This window comes from Leucopleurus acutus, assembly GCF_964270905.1.
Source record: "Leucopleurus acutus genome assembly, chromosome: 1".
Lineage (NCBI taxonomy): Eukaryota > Metazoa > Chordata > Mammalia > Artiodactyla > Delphinidae > Leucopleurus > Leucopleurus acutus.
In genome coordinates, this window is record NC_139142.1 from 192,618,418 (window position 1) to 192,635,152 (window position 16,735).

General features: G+C 42.9%; 1 protein-coding gene across 14 annotated transcripts in view; it reads left to right on the forward strand.

Annotated features, from left to right (window-relative positions):
* The window catches only part of KIAA1217, a 497,456-nt gene extending 481,903 nt beyond the window's left edge, over positions 1 to 15,553 (forward strand). For 5 of the 14 annotated variants that reach the window (XM_082847332.1, XM_082847322.1, XM_082847329.1 and 2 more), the window contains 5 exons: positions 6,597 to 6,716; positions 10,601 to 10,636; positions 10,785 to 10,862; positions 10,975 to 12,565; positions 13,092 to 13,990. In XM_082847332.1, coding sequence (XP_082703458.1) covers positions 6,597 to 6,716; positions 10,601 to 10,636; positions 10,785 to 10,862; positions 10,975 to 12,565; positions 13,092 to 13,261 — 1,995 coding nt within the window. In that variant the 3' untranslated portion in view covers positions 13,262 to 13,990. Of the gene's footprint in view, positions 1 to 6,596; positions 6,717 to 10,600; positions 10,637 to 10,784; positions 10,863 to 10,974; positions 12,571 to 13,091 lie in introns of all 14 variants that reach the window. The other 9 variants (XM_082847324.1, XM_082847325.1, XM_082847326.1 and 6 more) reach the window with 8 other exon arrangements.
* The last annotated feature ends 1,182 nt before the right edge of the window (positions 15,554 to 16,735 follow it).

Consider the following 16,735-nt stretch of genomic DNA (forward strand, 5'->3'; position numbering starts at 1 on the left):
GTGCATGCAGAACATTTTCCAGGATCACACACTGGACCACAAAGCGAGCCTCGGTAAATTTAAGCAAATTGAAATTGTATCAAGCATCTTTTCTGACCACAGTGCTATAAGATTAGAAATCAACTACAAGGAAAAGAAAAAAACACCACAAACATGCGGAGGCCAAACAATATGCTACTAAACAACCAATGGATCACTGAAGAAATCAGAGGAAATCAAAAAATACCTAGAAAAAACAACCCAATCCAAAAATGGGCAGAAGACCTAAATAGACATTTCTCTGAAGAAGATATACAGATGGCCAACAGACACATGAAAGAATGCTCAACATCATTAATCATTAGAGAAATGCAAACAAAACTACAATGAGATATCATCTCACACCAGTCAGAATGGCCATCATCAAAAAATCTACAAACAGTAAATGCTGGAGAGGGTGTGAAGAAAAGGGAACCCTCTTGCACTGTTGGTGGGAATGTAAATTGATACCACCACTATGGAGAACAGTATGGAGATTCCTCAAAAAGCTGAAAATAGAACTACCATACGACCCAGCAATCCCACTACTGGGCATATACCCTGAGAAAACCATAATTCAAAAAGAGTCACATACCACAATGTTCATTGCAGCTCTATTTACAGTAGCCAGGACATGGAAGCAACCTAAGTGTCCATCAACAGATGAATGGATAAGGAAGACGTGGCACATATATACAGTGGAATATTACTCAGTCATAAAAAGAAACGAAATTGTTATTTGTAGTGAGGTTGGTGGACCTAGGGTATGTCATACAGAGTGTAGTAAGTCATAAAGAGAAAGACAAATACTGTATGCTAACACATACATAATGAATCTAAAAAAAAAAAAAAGGCATGAAGAACCTAGGGGTAGGACGGGAATAAAGACACAGACCTACTAGAGAATGGACTTGAGGACACGGGGAGGGGGAAGGGTAAGCTGGGACAAAGTGAGAGAGTTTCATGGACATATATACACTACCAAATGTAAAACCTATAGCTAGTGGGAAGCAGCCGCATAGCACAGGGAGATCAGCTAGGTGCTTTGTGACCACCTAGAGGGGTGGGAGAGGGAGGGTGGGAGGGAGGGAGATGCAAGAGGGAAGAGATAAGGGGATATATGTATAGCTGATTCACTTTGTTATAAAGCAGAAACTAACACACCATTGTAAAGCAATTACACTCCAATAAAGATGTTTTAAAAAAAATGCCTAGAGACATGAAAATGAAAACAGGACAATGCAAAACCTATGAGACATAGCAAAAGCAGTTCAAAGAGGAAGTATATAGCAATATAATCTTACCTCAGGAAACAGAACTCTCAGACAACATAATCTTACACCTAAAACAACTAGAGAAAGAACAGACAAAACCCAAAGTTAGTAGAAGGAAAAAAATCATAAAGATCAGAGCAGAAATAAAGGAAATAGAGACAAAGAAAGCAATAGAAAAGATCAATGAAACTAAAAGTTGGTTCCCTGAAAAGATAAACAAAATTGATAAACCTTTAGCCAGACTCATCAAGAAAAAAAGGGAGAGGGCTCAAACCAACAAAACTAGAAGTGAAAAGGAGAAGTTACAACGGAAACCACAGAAATACAAAGGATAATAAGAGATTACTACAAGCAACTATATGCCAATAAAATGGACAACCTAGAAGAAATGAACAAATTCTTAGAAAGGTACAATCTCCCAAGACTGAACCAGGAAGAAATAGAAAATATGAACAGACCAGTCACAAGTACTGAAATTGAAACTGTGATTTAAAAACTCCCAACACACAAAAATCCAGGACCAGATGGCTTCACAGGCAAATTCTATCAAACATTTAGAGAAGAGTTAACACCTGTCCTTCTCAAACTATTCCAAAAGATTGCAGAGGAAGGAATGCTCCCGAACTCGTTCTTTGTGGCCGCTATCACCCTGATACCGAAACCAGACAAAGATATCACAAAAAGAGAAAATTACAGGCCAATATCACTGATGAACATAGACGCAAAAATCCTCAACAGAATACTAGCAGGCCAAATACGACAATGCATTAAAAGGATCATACACCATGATCAAGTGGGATTTATCCCAGGGATGCAAGAATTTTTCAATATCTGCAAATCAATCAGTGTGATATACCACATTAACAAATTGAAGAATAAAAACCATGTGATCATCTCAATAGATGCAGAAAAAGCTTTCAACAAAATTCAACACCGATTTATGATAAAAACTCTTCAGAAAGTGGGCATAGAGGGAACCTATCTCAGCATAATAAAGGCTATATATGACAAACCCACAGCTAACATCAACAGTGAAAAGCTGAAAGCATTTCCTCTAAGATCAGGAACAGGACACGGATGTTCACTCTCGCCACTTTTATTCAACGTAGTCTTAGAAGTCCTAGCCATGGCAATCAGAGAAGAAAAAGAAATGAAAGGAATCCAAATTGGAAAAGAAGAAGTAATACTGTCACTGTCTGTAGACGACATGACACTATACACCGAAAATCCTAAAGATGCTGCCTGAAAACTATCGGAGCTCATCGATGAATTCAGTAAAGTTGCAGGACATAAAATTAATACACAGAAATCTGTTGCATTCCTATACACTAACAATGAAAGATCAGAAAAAGAAATGAAGGAAACAATCCCATTTACCACTGCATCAAAAAGAATTAAATACCTAGAAATAAACCTACCCAAGGAGGCAAAAGACCTGTACTCTGAAAACTGTAAGACACTGATGAAAGAAATCGAAGATGATGCAAACAGATGGAAGGATATACCATGTTCTTGGATTGGAAGAATCAGTATTCTCAAAATGACTATACTACCCAAGCCAATCTCCAGATTCAATGCAATCCCTATCCAACTACCAATGGCATTTTTCACAGAACAAAAAACAATTTTTAATTTATATGGAAACACAAAAGACCCTGAATAGTCAATGCAAGCTTGAGAAAGAAAAATGGAGCTGGAGGCATCAGGCTCCCTGACTTCAGACAGTACTACAGAGCTACAGTAATCAAAACAGTATGGTGCTGGCACAAAAAGAGAAATATATTCAATAGATCAGTGGAACAGGATAGAAAGCCCAGAAATAAACCCATGCACCTATTGTCAGTTAATCTTCGACCAAGGAGGCAAGAATATACAATGGAGAAAAGACAGCCTCTTCAATAAGTGGTGCTGGGAAAACTGGACAGCTACATGTAAGAAAATGAAATTAGAACATTCTCTTACACAACACACAAAAATAAATTTAAAATGGATTAAAGACCTAAATGTAACACTGGATACTATAAAACCCTTAGAGGAGAACATAGGCAGAACACTCTGACACAAATTGTAGCAATATCTTTTTGGATTCACCTCCTAGAGTAATGAAAATAAAAACAAGAATAAACAAATGGGACCTAATTAAACTTAAAAGCTTTTGCACAGCAAAGGAAACCATAAACAAAATGAAAAGACAACCTACAGAATGAGAGAAAATATTTGCAAACGAAGCAACCAACAGGGGATTAATCTCCAGAATATATAAACAGCTCATGCAGCTCACTATCAAAAAAAAAAAAAAAAAAAGCTCAATCAAAAAATGGGCAGAAACATTAAAAAGAATGAAATAATGCCTTTTGCAGCAACATGGATGGACATAGAGATTATCATATTAAGTGAAGTAAATCAGACAGAGAAAGACAAATATCCTGATACCACACACACACAAAAAAAATTCCAAAATCCCACCAGGGTATTTACTGTTGCTTTCTTTCTCCAACAAGTAGTTATTTTCTTTAATTAATTATTAGTGATGTCTTAATAAAGATTAATGAACACGTAATAGTATTTATTGTAAACTCTACATTTATTAAAAAAAAACATGGGCAGAAGATCTAAATAGACATTTCTCCAAAGAAGACATATAGATGGCCAAAAGCACATGAAAAGATGCTCAACATTCCTAATTATTAGAGAAATGCAAATCAGAATTACAATAAGGTATCACCTCATACCAGTCAGAATGGCCATCATCAAAAAGTCTACAAAACAATAAGTGCTGGAGATGGTGTGGAGAAAAGGGAACCCTCCTACACTGTTGGTGGGAATGTAAATTAGTACAGCCACTATGGAGAACAGTATGGAGGTCCATAAAAAACTAAAAATAGAACTACCATACTACCCAGCAGTCCCACTACTGGGCATATATCTGGAGAAAACCATAATTCAAAAAGATACATGCATCCCAATGTTCATAGCAACACTATTTACAATAGCCAAGTCATGGAAGCAACCTAAATGTCCATGGACATATGAATGGATAAAGAAGATGTGGTACCTATATACAATGGAATATTACTCAGCCATAAAAAAAGAATGAAATAATGTCACTTGCAGAATATGAATGGACCTAGAGATTATCATACTAAGTGAAGTAACTCAGACAGAGAAAGAAATACGATATGATACCACTTATGTGGAATCAAAAAAAAAAAAGAAATGATGCAAATGAACTTACTTACGAAACAGCAACAGACTCACAGACTAAGAAAATAAATTTACGGCTGCCAAAGGGAAAAGGTGGCGGCAGGGGAGGGATTAATTAGGAGTTTTGGATTAACATATACACACTACTATCTATAAAATAATCAACAAGGACCTACTGTGTAGCATAGGGAACTCTACTCAATATTCTGTAATAACTTAAATGGGGAAAGAATTTGAAAAATAGGTATACGTGTAACTGAGTCACTTTGCTGTACACCTGAAACTAACACAACATTGTAAATCAATTATACTCCAATATTAAAGTATGGTATAAGTAATAAATAAATCATGACCTGGTTTGTTTCCAATGGATGACTAAGCACTAGATAACTTCTCATTTGTGAAGGGCGAGCAACAAGCACTAATGATCAAAGAAGTGAGGCGCTTAAGCTCGTGAATAATCCTGCACGAGCCCCCGAGAGAAGTAACGTTTGTTCTGGCCACTTAGAGCCCATCACTGGAGGATATTTCCCTCCACTGAAAGCTAAATATCTTTGATGCTTCCTTTGACTGAAAGCTTTACAAAGGCAGAGTATCTGCCTTGTTATCCTGTTATATTACTGGTGGTCAGGTAACAGTGGTGAGTGAAGTACTCTGACCCTAAGGTAACCAAACCTCATTAGCCAGCCTGCTGCATGGAAGAGCCGGCCAGCGGCCATGCTGGAGCCTTTGCAGGCTCTCGAGTTAGACGCCTCCCCCACCCGCCAGCCCCTCTGAGGCAGGAAGGAGCAGCAGCAGCACCGCCCCCCCCACCCCGCCTGCCCCGAGTGTAATCGTAGAACAGCTTTCCTGCTCTGCGTCACCAGGCATCAGAAGAAACCACAAGCTCCCGAGTTCAGGGTCTAACAGCCCAACGGAAATGCCGAGTGGCCTTAGCAGGCAGAGCCCCGGGCACCTCCAGGGCCCACGAGGACCGGGTGGGTGTCTAAGGAGGGAACTGGGAGCCAGCAGAGCGAGGGAAGAGCAGGCCGGGGAAGGTCCCGGGCATCCGCTCCGCTAGTATTTTAAAACCTGTGCTGGAATGTTCACCTGGAGAAGGCGTGAGGTATTCTTTGTGCCTGCAGTTATTTCCAAATGACACTATTTGACATTAAGGAAATACGAGGCGATCCGTTGAAATTATTCACTTCAACAACTGCTCTTTAATCCTGCCTGCACATTAGAATAATTTGAGTTAAAAAAAAAAAAATCCTACAGCCCAGAGAGTCTGATTTAATTATGCTCTGGGTGAGGCCTGGGTAACAGTATTTTTTTTCAACTGGGTGTCATGTAGCCTGATTGAGAATCACCGATTTCAGGACATTTTGCTGCTTGGGTTACCGTCTCTCCTGCTCTCGCGATCATATATATTGTCACTTCTTTTCTGCCCTATAGACACAGCAGATGCTTTCTCTCTGAGAACCGACCTCCCTCACTCAGTGTTCACAGGAGTGGCCCTGGGCTCCTATAACTACGATCCAATATTAGTTTTCAGAGACAAGTCTTCGGGGGTCAGGCAGCTCCCAGGCCACTCAGAATCACTTGCGTGCTAAAGAGCTTGCTTTATTCTACGTGAGTCAGAACTACCCAGGGCACAGGAGTATGTTGCTACTGCAGACAACGAATTGTTAAGGATTACTTTCCTCTTAAGCTTTAATGGTTTGCAGTATCTTGTGCCCTTTTATAATGAAGAGGAAAAAAAGACAGATAGCTTCTTAATTCATTTACATATTCAGCATTTTTTAAAGGTCAAAGCCCTTTAAAAGAAGCCCTACTAAATGCAAATCAGGTTCACCCGGACAGGAAGAAGGGGCGTTCTTTTCAAAGGCTCTATCCATTTAATCTTAGCCTGGACCAGAAAATAAGGAAGCCTTTGGCCCGGGCTTTGCTGACCTGAGGTCAGATGGGGAGCCGGTTTTCAGGGCGCTGACGCCCTGGCGTGACCCGCATGTAGGACCCGGCCGGGGTCTCGACCGGGAGATCCTCTGGATTCCCTGCCTGTTCCCTCTGCCCTCCTTGCTGCACTCGGATCCCTGTTAACTCAGTGTTTTAATTCCTTAGGCATTCCAGAAGTGTTCCTTTATGGATGTAAATTCAAACAGTCACGCTGAGCAGTCCCGGGCTGACAGTCACGTTAAAGACACTAGGCCGGGGGCCACAGCCCTACCCAAGGAGAAGAAGGTAACGTGGCAATTACACGTTGGCCACCCGGTGGGCCGTCCTTCTTTCCTTGCTCTGACACTAATACCGCTCTGTGCTTGAGCTTCTGTACCTTCTCTTTTTTCCTCACCCTTCTTTTTTTTTTTTTTAAACTAATGGAGACACAGCTTGGGGTTTCACCAGAGATCTCTGGCTCAGGTTTCCTGAGCGGACGCTGTGTTCCTGTGCACAGCACACAACAGTATATGCAGAATTCAGGCATTATCTTCCCAAACCAAAGATACACATACACCTTTCAAGATTTTCCAGAACAGTGCTGGTGGAACAAATGGAAACATCAACCAAGTAGGTAGCAGTTTTTCTAATTTGTGTCATGTCTTCTGGACCAAAGACATCTATGTTAAAAGTAGGTGAAAGCTTTAGATTCCAGGAAGAGAATGCATAGCAGAGCTGTCTATCTGCCATCCACAGGCGTATCCATGGAAACATACACACATGTATCTGCACACATGTTTGAGGATGCCAAGCAGAGTTTTTGTTACTCTTAGAAATTCTCAAAGTGTACCTGCCAAGGTAGTAAGTTCAGTATCGTTTTAGTGCTACTAAACTTTGTGGCATTCTCATGGCTTCCAAACAGACGTCCAGGCTCTGAAACAGAGGTCACTATCATGACATAGAACTTTAAGGAGAGGAGATTAACCTGCATATTTGAACTTCAACTTTGTAAGTTGAATCTAGAGCTTTTGTGATTTTTGGAAATAGCGCCATCTTATTTAAATGAAGCCTCTGTCTAAATTTCAGGGTAAAAAGCTTATCATGACCAACTCAAGTCTTAACATTTTTTGCCAGGAACTTGTATCTTAGAATTCAAAGGTTCTAGCGTCCTTTAAATAAAGTCAAACAAATCAGCCATAATGTATAGCCCAGTAGTCGCTCCGCGTAGGTACCTCAGTGCAGGAATAAGTAAGCTCAGTGAAAGAGATACAGGATCACACAATCGGAGGGCTACTCTAGCACAGTCCTTCGAGAGATGCAGTCCTGGGGCTCACAGCTCTCAGCCGTGCAGCCCCCCGCAGAGGCTGACCTGCTCCCCCCCGGCTCCCAGCTTTCCCAGAGCCCTCGTGTAAACTCCGCCAGCCACGGATCTGGCAAGTGGAGCTGTTAACCAGGCGACGGGGATGGGGGCTCTCTAGGCACGGGGGAGATTAGGAGACTGTCTGGATAAATCCTTCTTGTGAGGGAAACCTCCTGTTAATGGGAATTGAACCCATAATTATCACACTGGAAATACGTTGCTTCTTCAGTCTGTGGGCTTTCCTTCTGTGGCCTTATTAAAGCCAATTCACAGAAGGTCCTGGCGGGTCCTGAGTTATGTGCTGTACTTGGGCCAGTGTGACCGTTTCTTTTAAACACTGACCCGGAGCTTCTCGAAGATCCCTCTGGAGACAATCTTCATCTCATTGTAGAATTTTGCTAATTTGCTAAAAAGCTGCATGGGGTTTCTTGCCCTGCAATTAGAAATCCATATTCCATCGATCACACTGATCTCAATCAAGGGTCCATCAGATACTAAGCAGGTCTGTACTGAATGCCCAACACCAGGGCATTAAACACTAGGTTTAATTACAGATGCTTCTTCTGGATAATTATACTCAGTAGACTGATGTACTTCACAATAACCGTGACTATCAGACCTGTCCCGAAAGTATTGTCCTTATTAACCTCTTCCTGGGCTATTCATCTACCCTTCTATAACTCAAATGTTTCTTAAAGTTTTTTTCCTCTTATTATGAAGTGCTAGTCTAGTACTTACTGTTATGCAATTTTTCTATAACTTATGTTTCTAATTCTGGTTTCTTGCCCAAATGCATATGGTCCCTGCTTCACCAGTTGTCTGAACAACCCAAACCTCGGGGCCCCAAAACAGATATTAATGAGGCTTAACTAGCTTTCCTGCAGAGTCCTGACTATCTAAGACTACCTAAGATATCGTTGTGAGATTACATGACGACCGTGAACAAGTTACCCTGGACAAAGCTGAGGCACTTACTTTGATCCAGGCCTTTATTTTTCTAGCCCACTTCCAAAAATGCTGGGTCATGTGAAACCTACACTTGACATCTTTATCTTACTGACTTTCCATTGGAGGATTCCTGCTAGTAGATCCGTTTTAAAATACGTATATTGCCGGGTGGCATTTGAAATATTTAACAGTGGGTATGACACGGGCCCTGACCAATCAGAACAGATGCCAGCCCTAACCCCCCAATCAATGAGGCCAGCAGAACAGCAGCCCTGCAGATGCCAATTCCTCCTGTGACTCAAGGGTAAAGTCGCACTCAGGTCCTGGCATGATACGCTGACTCCCTGTTTGGAGCTGAAACCTTAAGCTGAAACCTCATCTGTTTTTCTTCTTGCAACATTTACTTGATGCATTAGTTGTTGATTCTAAATTTAAAATCCCACCAAAGAGATGATATTGTTCCACTGTAGCAGCTGAATCTCGTTGCTCTTGTTTGGGGCCTGACGGCCGAGGGGAAGTTAAACAGGAGGTGTTTGGTGGCTCGTGCACCTTGGATCCTGTGCCGTATTTCCATGTGATTAATACTGACTTTGTTGTCTCTGTGCGTGATTGCTTGAATGTGTACGGACATTCTTTCTGGTTTTAACCAGGCAGCAGGATCGCTCTAGGCTGTCATCGGTGGGAGCCTGGGTTCTTGCGCTTCGTTATGTTGTCATTGCTTTAACCCAACAGGCTTCTTGGGATCGTGTCCCATCCTGTTCTAATCACCTCTTCCTCTTGGGCTTCTACAGCCAGAAGAAAGGACAGCAGTGCCTTGGAAGTGACAAGGCACGGCTAGTGGTAGCGTGGCGGCAGGGCCCGAGGCTACCGATACACCCGTGCCTGGTGGAGCATTCTCCATACCCGGTTCTCACTGCTGGGCTCTTAACCTTCTGAATCTCTTGGCGAGAACCTCAGAAGTGCATCTTTCCTCGGCACCAGAGCACACAGAGAACCAAAGCTGAATCATGTAGTTAAAATATTGTACCTGATGATCTATTTGGTACAAATACCCAGAAATGAGAATGGAAATTTCTAGGTCAAACAGAGACCATTTGAAAGGGTTTTGGTTTGTTTGTACCACCAGAGGGCCAAGCAGAAAACCTGCAGAGTACCCAGATCTTCATGGATGAGAGCCGGAGTCTTTGCTAATGGGTATTATATTAAAAATTCTTGTCTCTTCAAGGAAAAGCTGAGTCATGTTGTCACGGTCACCACTTGAGCCTCAAATATCTGTCTTGTAAATGTTTAGATGACACCTCGGCAGCACTGGCAGCACTGTCACTCTGAACTGGGATTTGAGCATCTTGGCTACGATTAGTTTGAAGGTTATTTTGACACTTTACTTGGCAAGTTTAAGTACAAACTGCACGTATGTTTTCAAATCTGTGATTTGACCAGGGAAAACTGGGTTTTTTTCATCTCAAAGTACCATACCCAAGCAATGCAGAGTCGTTATAGGACAATCCCCAAACAAGAAGCAGAGATGAGACTGAAATATGAAATAACTAGTTGGCAGAGACGTGAAAACTTTCCTGGTCTAGTTCCTTGGTTTATAAGCAAGAAAACTGAGGCCCAAGGAAGTGAAATGACTTGCCTAAAATAACACAGTTAAGTGGCAGATCTGGGTTAGAGTCGAAATCTGCCTGCTCGTGTATTGTGCTTTCTACGATGCCATGCCACTCTTCTGGTCTTAGAGTCGGCTAAGCTCACAATCAGATGTTGAAAAGAGGAGGTGTTGGTCCAGAACTGGTCCCTTTATTCTCTTAACTGCTCCTCCCACCAAAATTTGAACTCCTTGAAATATTTTGCTAATTGAGATTTTCATCTTGTGCAAACACAGGGCATTTTTGGAAGTTGGAGAACCAAGCCACCCAAGGTAAACAGAGCTGTAGGCTTTGGACTGGTGTGTGACGAATGTGCTTGGCCCGCATGTTTTGAAGTGTAATTAAAGAAACAATCTAGTTGTAGCCCACTTTGGGGGGGTGTGGTTTTGTGGAGTAACATGTCCTACACTATTCTACCAGAATTTGGAATTTTTCCACGAAGACGTACGGAAATGTGATGTTGAATATGAAAATGGCCCCCAAATGGAATCCAGGAAGGTGAGTCCACCAGATCTGTGTTCCAACTGATACCATGCAGATTAATTCCCTTCCTTTGCAGATCCATTTCTGATCACTATGTGTGGTTTCCCTCCTCCACTCTCCCTCCCAGGTTACCGCAGGGGCTTCCATACCTAGTGACCATCCTAAGTGGGAAAGAGGAATGGAGAATAGTATTTCTGGTGCAGCAAGAACATCAGAATACAAAACTGACATCTTAATGAAGGAAAGTTCCATATCCACTAAGAGTTTACTTAGAGACGGTAGAAACTATTCCCAGAAAAATGTGTCCCGGGTCAATTCTAGTTTCTCTGGCGTTAGTTCCTTAGAAGATGAAATCAACAAAGGACCTAAAATCTCAGGGCTGCCGTACCCTGTGTGTGACACTGAGAATCAGAAGATGAATTATGGGAAGACAAAGGGGGTGACCCAGCAAGGACAAGAAAATACAGATAAGTGTCACCTTCCCTCTCCCACTAGATCAACCGAATCGACTATTCGTGATGTCAAAACTCAAGACCAAGAGGTTCCCTTGACAGAGTTTGGCCAAGTTGTCCTAAGACCGAAGGGAGCCAGGCCTGCTAACTTGACTCCTGATGAGGATGGAGAGTCCACAGCAGGCTCTCCCACCGAGGAGAGTGCAACCACCGACAGCATTGCCTTCATGATCACCAAAACCGCGGTCCAAGTTCTCTCCAGCGGGGAGGTCCGCGACATAGTGAGCAAACAGGGGCAAGATGTACAGACGGTCAACATTGACGCCAAAAAAGAGACAACTTCCCAGCGAGAAGGCACTGACAGTGAAGAGCCGGTCGTGTGCCTGGACAAGAAACCCGTGATCATCATTTTTGATGAACCCATGGACATCCGGTCCGCATACAAGAGACTTTCAACCATATTTGAGGAATGCGACGAGGAATTGGAGAGAATGATGACAGAGGAGAAGATAGAGGAAGAGGAGGAGAATGGAGATACTGCGGTCCAGAGTAACACCTCCCAAAAGCTTCTTAAGGAGGGGGCCTCGGGCAACCTCGGAGCAGGGCGGGAGGCTGAGAGTAAATTCCAGCCGCACCTCCTTTCAGCAGAGACCAGAATGTCAGGAGGACAGGAAGTGACTAAAACCGAGCAGAGCAAGTTCAACCCAGCCGATTCTCCAAGTTCAGAAAGCCAGGGCGACACGACCGATGACCAGTTTGAAAGCCCCAAGAAAAAGTTCAAATTCAAATTCCCGAAAAAGCAGCTCGCCGCTCTCACGCAAGCCATTCGCACGGGAACCAAGACGGGGAAGAAGACGTTGCAGGTGGTGGTCTATGAAGAGGAGGAAGAGGACGGCACTTTGAAGCAGCACAGAGAAGCCAAGCGCTTCGAGATCAGCGGGTCTCGATCCGAAGACACCCCGAAAAGTATGCTCAGGAGACTAGAGCAGCCCAGTCTGGAGAGCCCAGCTCCGATTTCGAGAACTGATGAAATCAGAAAAAATACCTACAGAACGTTGGACAGCCTGGAGCAGACCATCAAACAGCTGGAAAATACGATCAGTGAGATGAGTCCCAAAGCCCTAGTTGAGACCTCGTGTTCCTCCAACAGAGAGTCTGTTGCAAGCTCATCCCACGTGGCCCAGGAGGCCTGTCCCCAGTCCTTGCTAGTGCTGGATGAAGCTCCCACTGCCCTAGAGCCCCCCTCGTCTGTACCTTCGGCTTCACGTAAGGTATCTTGGTCTGACGGAAAATGAAAAGAGCCAGCTGCTTTCTTAAACCTGTCATAATCACCATTAGCGAAAGGCGTCTTGTGATTTACTTGCTTCCTTTCAGGTGGCTCGTTTCGTTTGGTTTCGTTGTCTGTTCGCAATGATCCTTTCTCTCACACTTTCTCCCTCGCCTTCAGAACAACAACAACTAGGTGTCTAACAGCTAATCGATTCTGTTTTTACCTCTGTTGCTGACTGGTGTTGGGAAAACCGCCAAGGATGCTGGGTCAGCCATTTGCCGTTGGAGTGATTGCTCTGATACTCACATTAAAATCCGTTTGATCAGTAGTGGAGCAGTGTTATTCTGTTTGATTCTTCAAATTAACCCCAGTGGTGTCTCCTGATGTCCGTCTTCTAGATCTGTCCTGCATGTAGGGCTGTGGCTTCTCACGTTGAGCTTCTCTGCGCACGGTGGGGCGGCCTCGGGGGTAAGCCGCTCACTCGCGTCCTCTCTCTCCCCCACTTGCTGCTTCTCCCCACAGGGCTCCACGGGAACCCCTCAGACGAGCAGGATGCCGATCCCCATGAGTTCCAAGAACAGACCCGGAAGCCTGGACAAACCTGGCAAGCAGTCCAAACTGCAGGATCCCCGCCAATATCGTCAGGTAGTTTTACCTTAAACCCAATATTGGATGGACACTCTTGCGCTTAAGAAGCAAGTCACTGACTTAGTTTATACCAAATATTGCATTTTTCTGTGTAAGATACGGTTTACGTACACGTCCTGGATCTGGGGGCATGAAGAGAGTCTCAAAGCCTCTGTTGAATTTCTCACCACTCTTTTGCATGCTCGCAATAAAACAGCTTTTACTTTGTGACTCCAAAGTTGACCTGTTAACACAAGGTGGCGGGCCAGGTGGCTTTCCTTGGGGGAGTGTAGTGGTTCATCAGAACACCTTGGGAAACCGAGACAGACAAAGCCGCCCTGAAAGTCTCCAGCACTAACGTGTACGTGGACGGCATCGCACTAGAGGCCCATTAACACTCCGTCACGATGCCTCAGCCCCGCCCCAGTAACAGCCCTCACGCAACCCTCACGTCTCCACCCAGCACCCGGAGACGCTAGTAGAATGATGTGCCTGTTCTCACAAACACTCTTCTTCCTTCTTCCCTGTTCTGTACACCCTCTGCTCTGCACTCTGGGGGTTTCTCCCAGGTCCAGTACAGCACGACAAGACTTAGCTCAGGCCTTGAACTGGTTTGGTTTGGTGTCTTTGATTGAATGACTCTCAGAAGGGCTGTGTTGCCAGGCCCTGTGGATTGATGGTGTTACCAGCTTTCTGACAAACTGTCTCCTGCCGTCTTTATTTGCAGGCTAATGGAAGTGCTAAGAAAGCTGGTGGGGACTGTAAGCCTACTCTCCCCTCCTTACCTGCTTCTAAGATTCCAGCCCTTTCTCCCAGCTCTGGGAAAAGCAGTTCTCTGCCTTCTTCTAGTGGTGACAGCTCTAACTTCCCTAATCCACCTGCTACTAAACCATCGGTTCCTTCTAACCCTCTCAGCCCCCAAACAGGACGATCTGCTCCCTCTGCCTCCCTCATCCCCTCTGTCTCTAATGGCTCCTTGAAGTTTCAGAGCCCCGCTCACACAGGTAAAGGTCACCATCTCTCATTCTCACTGCAGACTCAGAATGGCCGAGCAGCCCCTCCTTCCTTCTCCTCCTCCCTGCCCCCCCCCGCCTCCCCAGCTTCACTGAATCAAGGTGCCAAGAGCATCAGGACCATCCATACTCCTAGCCTCACCAGCTACAAGGCACAGAGCGGAAGTTCAAGCAAAGCCACCCAGTCCACAGCAAAGGAAACCTCTTAAAGGCCAAATCCTATTAGGCACGAGTCGGAGTTGCATTTAAGAAAAAAAAAAATTTTAACAGTCTTCGACAAGTGTTTTCACAAGAGAATGTAACATATCGCTGTACTGTTTGAGGTTTACTGCTAAGTATGTGCTAAATACTGGATTAATAGATTTCAGTAAAGCTTGTTTGTTTTTTTACTTTGTCGCTGTTATAATTACATAGCGTTTACTGTCTCTATTCAATACCTGTTAAATGAAGTAAGCATGTGTTACCAAAAGAGAGTATGGCAGGAGAGAAGGGTGTGGTGAGACAAGAAAAAAATGTATGAAGCATGTAAAACATGTATGATTCCAGAATTTTAGTATGTTTTGTATAAAAATATTTTTCATTACGGAGACTAGACGTGAACAGAGAAATACACAGGTGTGACTATACAAATTGTAAAACAGATACTATAATATTTCCTTTTATTTTAGTGTTATTTAGCTTTATTACAGATTTCTATTTTTGTCAAAACTTCATGGTTCCTTTCGAGATCTTTTTTGCCAAAACATTTTGATACTGTAGCCTTGTACATTTGAAAGTAGCGTGCTAGACAATAAGCCAATGAACTTCTGCACAAGCCAACACAGAGGCACATGTGGAAGGCAATGATCAACCCTACTGCACTGCCATGAAAATTATGTATAATAATTTGCCGGCCCAAGCAAGCTAGTTTTGTTCTGTTTCTTTCTTTTTTCTCTTTTCTAACATATTGGGATTCTCTAGTTGTTTTCTTTGCAGTATCTAAATCCTTCCTTTGTTTTCTGAGACCTGGTAACCCACACTACTGCATTGTGGATTTTAGAATGTACACTTCTGTACGGTTCTGTAAACTGATCAATTTTTGTAAATATATAAATAGACACCAAAAATACTGTATGTGACAGCACATAGAGTAGTTTTCCCACACCAAAGTTAATTTTTATGCATGCTTTAAAAATATATCTTGGGATGGGCAGAAATGGAACTTCCTGGACATTTTTAAAAAGCAACAAGTTTGCACAGCTAGAGTGTTTTTGTAAATAAATGTATTTGTATAACACAGTTATGTAATATACAGAACTATAAGCAGAAACTTTGCAAAACTAAATAAAGGGCTGCATGCTTAGTATTTTTTGTACCTTGTCCCTATAACTACTTCCTAGTCAAAGAACGCAACCGTTACCAAGTTAAAAGGTTTTGGCTTTGAGGGCATGGTAAGTAAACATGTGAACCAGATGCAAACTGCTTTTCTGAAAGTTGTGCTTTTCTTTTTTTCTTTTTAACATCTCTATTGGAGTATAATTGCTTTACAGTGGTGGGTTAGTTTCTGCTTTATAACAAAGTGAATCAGTTATACATATACATACGTCCCCCTATCTCTTCCCTCTTGCGTCTCCCTCCCTCCCACCCTCCCTATCCCACCCCCCCTCCCTATCCCACCCCTCTAGATGGTCACAAAGCACCGAGCTGATCTCCCTGTGCTATGCGGCCGCTTCCCACTAGCTAGCTATTTTACGTTTGGTAGTGTATATATGTCCATGCCACTCTCTCACTTTGTCCCAGCTTACCCTTCCCCCTCCCTGTATCCTCAAGTCCATTCTCTAGTAGGTCTGCATCTTTATTCCTGTCCTTCCCCTAGGTTCTTCATGACCATTTTTTCTTTTTTAGATTCTATATAAATATATATATATATATGTGTTAGCATATGGTATTTGTTTTTCTCTTTCTGACTTACTTCACTCTGTATGACAGACTCTAGGTCCATCCACCTCACTACAAATAACTCAGTTTCATTCCTTTTTATGGCTGAGTAATATTCCATTGTATATATGTGCCACATCTTCTTTATCCATTCATCTGTCGATGGAAACCCATGCACATATGGTCACCTTATCCTTTGATAAAGGAGGCAAGAATATACAGTGGAGAAAAGACAGCCTCTTCAGTAAGTGGTGCTGGGAAAACTGGACAGCTACATGTAAAAGAATGAAATTAGAACACTCCCTAACACCATACACAAAAATAAACTCAAAATGGATTAAAGACCTAAATGTAAGGCCAGATACCATCAAACTCTTAGAGGAAAACATAGGCAGAACACTCTATGACATTAATCACAGCAAGATCCTTTTTGACCCACCTCCTAGAGAAATGGAAATAAAAATAAACAAATGGGACCTAATGAAACTTAAAAGCTTTTGCACAGCAAAGGAAACCATAAACAAGACAAAAAGACAACCCTCAGAATGGGAGAAAATATTTGCAAACGAAGCAACTGACAAAGGATTAATCTCCAAAATTTACAAGCAG